At 27.6% G+C, this 9569-nt stretch overlaps 1 protein-coding gene across 1 annotated transcript; it reads right to left on the reverse strand.

Moving 5' to 3' along the window:
* Positions 1 to 1054: 1054 nt before the first annotated feature.
* Positions 1055 to 5003, reverse strand: LOC105248246 (putative uncharacterized protein DDB_G0282133). Its single transcript, XM_011252915.3, has 3 exons — positions 4915 to 5003; positions 4646 to 4751; positions 1055 to 4570 (listed from the first exon to the last, which is right to left on the reverse strand). The coding sequence occupies exons 1-3, from the start codon at positions 4986 to 4988 to the stop codon at positions 1082 to 1084; spliced, it is 3669 nt and encodes a 1222-aa protein (XP_011251217.2). The 5' UTR covers positions 4989 to 5003; the 3' UTR covers positions 1055 to 1081.
* Between the last annotated feature and the right edge of the window lie 4566 nt (positions 5004 to 9569).

Here is a 9569-nt window from a genome sequence, read left to right on the forward strand (position 1 = left end):
CTGTTTATTTATTCATAATTTTTTACGAAAAACAGCTTATATGTATTTTATATATGTAACAGTTTTATATATGTATTATAATATTACATATGAAAAATAATGATTGGCAAAATTTGCAAATTATCAAAAATTTTTTCAAATCTCAATATTAAGATATTTTTAGAAATTTTTTAAAAAATATCTCATAATATAATATACATTTATAAAATTATATATATTTACATTAATAATATACATTTATAAAAATACTGGAAAAAGTTCCAACTATGAAAAAAGTTCCAATTAAAATAGTAAAATATTCACAGTAAAAACTTACAGAATTTGAAAACATTAAATCTTATGATCTTATCTTGATCATAGTATACAACATATTTATATCTTCAGTCTTATCATATAAAAATGTTTCAAATTTTACAAATAATGCACAGTCCAATTTCTACTTTTATATATACTTATTTATACATTTACACATATGTATTTGTATGTATGGACATGTGTACATTTATGTGCATATATATGCTGATATGTGTATATTTAAAATAAATAAATTATATATATTTATGTATTTCATACATTTGGGTATATATATTTTCATATATGTATACAATTATATATATACAAAACTTTTTGATGCTTTTTCGAAAAAATAATATATATCATCTATATAACATTATAATTCTATCAAAAAATTGAATTTTGCAAGCCAGAGAAATTTCTACTTTATTCTATCAATTAAACTTTTAATATTTATTATGCAATCATGTGTGATCTATAATCCATTAGTATATTATCTATTATCTAGTTAGATAATGTGTGTTTGTATTTATGTAGATATATTTTACATATTTATATGTTTTATATATTTATATATATATCTATATATATATGTGTGTATATATTTATTTATTTATTAATATATTAAAATTATTTTACATTCTCTGTTAATATGTATTTATTATTTTGATACGCGTAGTATTTACCTTCATTTTATTTCATGTTTCTTTTCCATCTATATACGTATATTTATATTTATACACACACACTACAAGTATCATATATTACATATATTTTCTGAAAAATACTATAAAGATTCGTTCGAATCAGAGTCATAATAAGTTTTAGTTTGAAATATTAAGAATTTTGTTGATTTAACATCGTCTTGTTGAATATCTGCTGAATTCTTAGATTTGTCAGAAATTTGTTTATTTTTTGATAAATTGTTAGAAGTATTTTTTTCAAGAGAAATGCTTGAAAATAATTTTTTTCGCATGGCTGTATCTTTTACTGATGTATCATTTATAAAACAAGAAGATATATTTTTTTCTGTATTATTAATTGTTGAATTAATAGTGTCATTAAATTTCTCATTATGCAATCGTTTGCTTCTTGTTTTTTTGCTGATTGATTCTAATCCAATCTTTATATCGTGTATTCGATTGGCAACATTATGCTCTTCAAAAGAAGAATTTGATGTTGAGCTTGAATGTCTTCTACTATATCTTTTTCCAATAAAACTATTACTATATGCTTTAAAATTAGCATGCTTATGATATTGTGATTTATGATGAAAAGAATTTTTAAACATCTTACGAGTAGATGTAGTATAACTATTAACTTCTTCACAATCTGAGGAGTCTGAATAAAATCCTTTTGTTTGGAAGAATATGCCATGAGTATCATCCTTATAATCTCTCCTGTTTTTTTTCACTGTTGCATTTGAATGTCTGTCATTACTATTGTTTATATTATAATTTAAAGAAGAAGCTCTTTCCTCTTTTTTATCCAAATTCTTAGATTCATTATCATTGTCATTCTTATTTGGGGTAAACAAAAATTTTCCATTTTTACTCATCTTTAAGGAAGTGGTTGTGTTATCGGAAGATTTTATCTCACTTGATCTTTTTCTATCATTGATTGATTCAAAAGCTTTTCTTGTTTTTTTAGGCTTTTTTGAAGAAAATATTATTGTCCTTAAGTTTCTATTACAATGATATTGGTCGTTGTTACACGAATTATTTTCAGTGATGTTTGTCTCACTTAGTAACTTCTCATTTATTGAAAATTTTAATTTTTTCTTGGGATGTTGTATCAACTGAACAAAATCATCTTCATCCGATGACAAGAAATTTAAAATTGAATATTTACTATCACTCTGTCTCGCTTTATTATCATTTTCATATTGATTTGGAAACTTTATCTTGTCGAAAACTTGATGTTCTGAAACAATATCCGATGTATCACTTATGCTTGGACTATTATATTTCACAGATTTGGTGTGCATTCTAAGTGAATAACCACTATCAACTTTATCAACTGTTCGAGTAGACGCCTCTATATTTTTACACGAAGTTTTAGACATTTTTTTAATTCGACGTTTTCGTTTATTATGCAAGTTTGTATTTTCCGAAATTATGTTTTTATGAACGAAAACATTTGTATCATTAAAACATAAATTTGGAGGTAATCGATCTAATACAATTTTAACTTCTCGAAGCTTTACATCTGTCTTGTTTATTCTATGTGAATTAGGAGAATGTGTATTAAGTTTGTTTAATATCTCTTTTTGCGGGATGTTATTTTTATCCAAAATTTTTGTGTTCATAATTGTATTTGTAGAATTATTGTTTACCGATTCTGGTAATCGTTCCAACATAATTTTAATTTCTCGAAATTTCACGTTATCTATTTTATTTACTTCATATGAATTAGAAGAGAATGTTTTAGATTCATTTAATACATTCTCTTGAACAATATCATCTTTATTTGAAATTTGTGATTTTATTGTTGATGATGATAATCGTTCCACTATAATTTTAATTTCTCCGAATCTAGCATTTGTATAATCCTCGTTTATTGATAAATGTGGAGATAATTCTTCTAATGTAGTAGTATATGATTCTTTGTTCTGACTGAGATCAGTATTATTCAAACTTGACAGTTTATCATCTTTCTCTTCTGTATTTGAAGCGGAAAAGTCATGTTCAGTACTTAATTTTAAATTAAATGAACAATCACTATCTCTTGAAAACAAACTAGAATGTTGCGTATTTGTTTTACATTGGCAAACAATAATGGTACTGTCGTCACTATCTACTGTTTCTAATTCTACATTTTCGACTTTGGAAGTATATAACTTATTATTGTTTAAATATCTATCATTATGTACCTTACTTTGTTCCATGATATAATTATTCTCCGCAGGTTTGGATTTATGTTGTTCAAAAGATGTATTTCGTTCCAAAAGAACTACTGGATTCATATTAAGGGAAGCTGAATCTTGTTTGCACGTTTCATTTCTTACAAAAATATTTGCATTATTGCACTCGGAAAACAAAATATCATCTTGTTTATCTGAATTGTTGTGATCTGAAATTTTACAAGAACTGTCAATAGTAAAATTTATAATTCTATTTGATAATTCATTACTAGTATCAATATTTTTATAAGAAATAGAAGATTTTCTTCTTTTTCTTTTCGTCTTTCTAGACTCAAGATTGATGTCGCCAAAAGGAGACAAATTTTTACTTTTGTCTTTGTGAACTAAAAATGTTTCTCTTTTCATCGTACAATCAGAATCTAAAGCTGGATGTAAAATTTGCTTTGTCCCAGATAGTCTACTTATACTATGCCTTTCAATTTGTATTAAATCTATAGGGGAATTTCTACCTGTATACAATTTCTTACGATAAAAAGGTATTAGATTTTTATCTTTTGTAGTAACTTCTTGCGCAATATTTTCTGACTCTTTCTCTTCATAAGAATTATCTTTTCCTAACGTTTTGTCTTGATGATTTGAAGCGTTGTCTTCATCATTTTCAGTCAATTGTTTTGATGTTTTATTAAACTGCCAAACAGTATCATCTGTAATTTCGGTGTCTAAACTTCTTTGATTAGTATTTAACACATTCTTATCAATTTGTTTATAATTTTGCAAATACATATTAGTCTCTATTGTGTTATCAGATGTCACTTTGTTAGTGACTGGTTGATCACATATTTTTGATGCTACATCTTTTGACACTGAATACAATTCAATATCTGGAATATTAGTATTAACATTGTCATTATCTATCACACAAGTGACTTTTGCATTTTCATTTTGCATACATTGAATCTTATTATCAGATGTAACTTTTTCTTTTACATCTTTATTACAAATATTCTTTGAATTAATATTTTTGCCACATTTTGCACTCTGTCTAATAGCTATAGTATCTACCTTATTTGTAATATTTGCATTTGATAAAATGTAAGCTGCAGTGTTTACAGAACTACAGGATGACTCATTCTTATATTTCTGCTTATTGCCTTCATTGATTATAGTTGAAACTGACGATAATGAAAGTATGATCTCTTTTTCGCTTAAAGATGATCCAGCTTCAGACAAATCATTCTCGTCTAGAAGCGCATTATAAGGTTGATGACCAGTATTTACCCAATACTGTACTAAGGTTGCGGGTTTGCGCATAGGTATTCGCTGTTCGCTGTATTCTTCTTCACAAACTTGTTTTTCTATTTCCTCTTCATCAGGTTCTAAAGTATCAACATTTAGTTCTATATCGTCAGACATCTACAAATAAAACATGAATTTTCTATCAATATATCGTTAAAAATGATTCAATAAAACAGTAAAATGAGGTTATACTTCTTCAGAATATTTGCCAAATAAATTAATCCAAGCTTTTTCCCTGACTTTCAGAAGCTTTTTTGGTATTTTAAAATTAAAGATGCGGTCTTCAGTTCCCGTAATCCTATATGCAAATTGACAATGTTTATTAAAAATAAATATATCAGTAATAAGTATATCAGACGTAAATGTACTTTATACGACAGTATATACATAGAATTTATATATACATATATATATATATATATATATATATATATATATGTGTGTAAAAGATGTAAATTAACCTTTCGATGCTTTGAGAGTAGGATTGTGAAAGGAAATCATTTTCTTTATGACTTTCCACCACGTAATTTTCCATATCAGTTATTACAGAGTATCATTTATATAAAAATATATGTATAGAAAAGGAGAGGTGTCATGACGTCAAGTGATCTCTGAAACACGCCTCTGTAGATACGCCCTCTGTAGACTAAAATCGTGGACATGAACTAAGAAGTCCACGAAAGTTCTCAGAAGGTAAATATACAATGTGCACAATTTATGGTTTCGTTCCGTGCTATGTGCACGAAATGCCGGCAGCACCAGTGCTGTAGCAAGAAGCTTAATTTAAATTAAAATTTTAATATAAAAAAAAATGAATTTTGTGACCTTCTCTTTCTCTCTCTCTCTCTCTCTCTCTCTCTCTCTCTCTCTCTCTATATATATATATATATATATATATATATATATATATATGTTTTGTGATCCTATCTGATATATATATATATATACAGGGTCTACCAAAAGTGTGGAAACCCCTAAATATCTCGGAAAATATACGTTTTACAGAAAAGTGTTTCCAACAAAAGTTGTAGGGTTTAAGAAGATCTATATACTGATTCTATCAGTTTGACCTTGGATGGCGTCGTCAAGGTCAGGTCAAGGTCACATTGACTTTTTTAAATGACACCCCCTACATTTGATTGCATATTCTTATAGCTTAATTCAAGAGCTTTCCAAAACACTATAATAATGTTCATTTTTATTAAGTACTTTGCGAGTTATGAGGGTTGAAATAATTTCTTAATTTTACATAAACCATAAAATATCTAGTAAACCATTCATTTTTCGATTATCTTACCTTCATACTTTTATGTACAAATTAATGAGAGGAATCAATTGGTGTAAAGAAAACACATAGTTGTTTCTAAGAAAAAATATGTAATTTGCAATTAACAATTCCATATTTTTTCTTAAAAACAACTGTATGTTTTCTTTACACCAATTGATTCCTTTCATTATTTTGTACATAAAAGTATGAAGGTAAGATAATCGAAAAATGAATGGTTTACTAGATATTTTATGGTTTATGTAAAATTAAGAAATTATTTCAACCCTCATAACTCGCAAAGTACTTAATAAAAATGAACATTATTATAGTGTTTTGGAAAGCTCTTGAATTAAGCTATAAGAATATGCAATCAAATGTAGGGGGTGTCATTTAAAAAAGTCAATGTGACCTTGACCTGACCTTGACGACGCCATCCAAGGTCAAACTGATAGAATCAGTATATAGATCTTCTTAAACCCTACAACTTTTGTTGGAAACACTTTTCTGTAAAACGTATATTTTCCGAGATATTTAGGGGTTTCCACACTTTTGGTAGACCCTGTATATATATATATATATATGTATATATCTCAGATAGGATCACAAAACTATATATAAGATATTTTATTTCGAAAAGATATTTTAAATGTGTGTATGTATATTATTTTTAAAATATGCATGTATATTATTTATTATACTAGATATTTTATTGTATTTATACACACACACACACGCACACGCACACATACATTGTCAAGTTTTTATCTCGTATAATATAATAATTTTAACTAAATTTCCTTCAAGATTGATTTGTGTTTAAATTTTTCTAATTCTGCATTTTTTAACATTTTTTTATCATTTAAATATTCTGAAGATTTCAAAAGATTTATCATTTCATACGATGTTGTATCAGCTTCTTAGAAGAGAAAAATAAGTAGAGCTATAGCCAGAAAACAATTTAAAGACGTAGTGTGAGAAAAGGATTTTTAAAACATTATATCACTTACGCATTGATATAACAAGAATTTCACAGATTTTATCTGCGAATACATACGATTAGTTATTCATCTTTATATATGCGTGTATAAATACTGTACATTATCTGGAAAAATGGATTTTCCTCATTCGTTATAATAGTTTCATAACATGTATTACTGCAGAAATTTCAATGAATCACTGATATTGTAATTTTAATGAATAGTATCATTGGTATAATAATATGCCGAGGCACAAAATATCTACAAACTTGTTCCCACAGAAAAGTTCATCAATTATATTCATAGAGATGAGAGCGAACATCTCACATGCTTTAGGCCATTGACATTGAACCTGGGGATCCGGTTGTCGCGGTTCTCGCGACAACTTTCTGTTGCAAGTTTTAAAGTAGCAAGCTAAGGTGCCTCGATATTTATGTTTAGAAGGAACGTTAGAGATCGCGAAAGAATGCAAGATTATTCAGAACATTTTTTTCCAGAACGTTTTTTCTTGATCTCAAAAATTATGAAAGATCAAATCTCGTTATTTAGCCCGCTTCTTATCTTCCAGTCTTCTTTTTTTCTGTTGTAAATTTCTTTTATGTATTGATAAGCGCCGACATTTATGTAGGATGTGTTGAGGATCGCGAAAAGGTGGAAGGAACTGTTTTTTAATTTCCTTTGCAAGTTTCAAATAGAACAGCATGAGATAAAAAAGAATAGCATGTGAAAACTGTAGAATACGTTTTTATGTTATATCTTGCTGACTTTTTGTAAATATAATGATTATAACTAACTAATATAAAAGAATATAAATAAAAAAATGATTAAAGAAAGAGAGATTATATGTAATATATCCACAGCTAATAAATATTAAAATAATAAATAATACTTTTAATAATTAGAGACTTGGCTCAAGTAATCAAAAAATCAAAAAGAAAATGGCATAAGAGCCAACGCGCGGTAGTTGAAGCGCAGAAGCAACAACATTTCTTTCTTTTTTCAATATTAATTTATTAAAAAACATATTATAATAACAAAAAGCGTTTCGGATCATTTTTTTATCCTTTTTGAGCGCGATGTTAACAATATATATTACAGATAGTGACACGTTACATAAAACAAATTTATTCTCGACGCGTAAATGACACTAAATTGCATCCGGCGGAGGTCTAGTAAGCACTCTGCTTCCAATAGTCAATTAAATATATATTATAATTATGCAATATTATAATTATGCTATGTGACGTCACAGCATATCAGATTCTGCGTTTTTTTACAATTAATAATATAGTATGTCGCTGTATGCCTCATGTTTATTCAAGATTCGATGATAAATTGAGCGAATAAAAAATACGTTATTTCTTAGAAATCTCAAACAAGAAGCGAATGTTTCGAATCATTTTTTGAGCTTTCTTCAGAGCGATGTTAACAATATACAGGATTTACCAAAAGTGTGGAAATCCCTTAATATTTCGAAAAATACGCATTTTTAAAAAAAAGTTTCAGACAAAAGTTGTATGGCTTGAAGGAGGACATAAGATGGTATCATTAGTTTGACATTGAAGAATCACCTAAAGGTCACGTAAAGGTCACATCCAACTTTTTAAACGGGACACCCTATATGCTTTTGCATATTCTTATAGTTCATCTCGAGAGCTTTCTAAAACACTATAATTAAGTCAGTTTTCATTAAGTACTTTCCGAGATATGAGGCTTGAAATCATTTCTTAATTTTACATAAATCGTAAAATATCTAATAAAATATTCATTTTCGATTATCCTACCTTAATACTTTTATGTACAAATTAATGAGAGGAATCAATTGGTGTAAAGAAAACACATAACTGTTTCGAAGAAAAAATATGTGATTTGCAATTCCATTTAACAATTCCATATTTTTTCTTCGAAACAATTATGTGTTTTTTTACACCAATTGATTCCTCTCATTATTTTGTACATAAAAGTATTAAGGTAGGATAATCGAAAAATGAATATTTTACTAGATGATGTCTAATAAGCACTCTGCTTCCAACAGTCAATTAAATATACTATAATTATACTATGTATATAATATATATTATAATTATGCTATGCAATGTCACAGCATATCAGATTCCGCGTTTTTTTACAATTAATAATATAATAAGTTATAATATAGTAAGTCGCTGTACGCCTCATGTTTATTCGAGATTCGATGATGAACTGAGCGAATAATTAATACGTTATATTTCTTAGAAATCTCAATATATAATGTATATATAAATTAATATCTTTAATTATGACTTATACGATTTATGCGAATATATAAATGCTGTTGATAATTTTTTTAAATTTTATATCAATAACGATAAATAAGAAGAAAAAATCTATATAAATTTATATAAAAAGGCATCACTTAATTTTTTCATAAAGATTATTTGTGTTTGCAAAAGCACCTGAAATCTGTTCTAATTTTTTTATATCTTCTGACTTTTGCGGTATACTTGGAGGATATTCTTCATATCTTTGCTGCTAATAAAAAATCTTATTCGACGAATTGATCGGTGTGGTAATGCCCAGTTTAAGACCGAAGGACAGAATATCGTTTAACTGTTTATTTTTGGCCTCTTTCAGTTTCTGTTTTAATATTTTTGTTTCTCTTCTCTTCTCTCGAACAGCAATGACGACGAAATTCTCGTCCTTCGGCGACAAACGCTCTTCCTTTCCCCGCTCTTTCTATGTCTTCGCATCCTTGTCTTATCGTGTGACTATTATCGCCGTATATAAGAAAGCGATCGAGTCGAGGACGACTCGAAAGTGCAGATCATCTCGCGACGAGCACAGTGCGTTAATAGACGTTGTTTCTTACGGATCGAAAACACACATCTTCGAG

The sequence above is a fragment of the Camponotus floridanus genome, unplaced genomic scaffold (assembly GCF_003227725.1).
Source record: "Camponotus floridanus strain SB8 unplaced genomic scaffold, Cflo_v7.5 scaffold19, whole genome shotgun sequence".
In the NCBI taxonomy this organism is placed as follows: Eukaryota; Metazoa; Arthropoda; class Insecta; order Hymenoptera; family Formicidae; genus Camponotus; species Camponotus floridanus.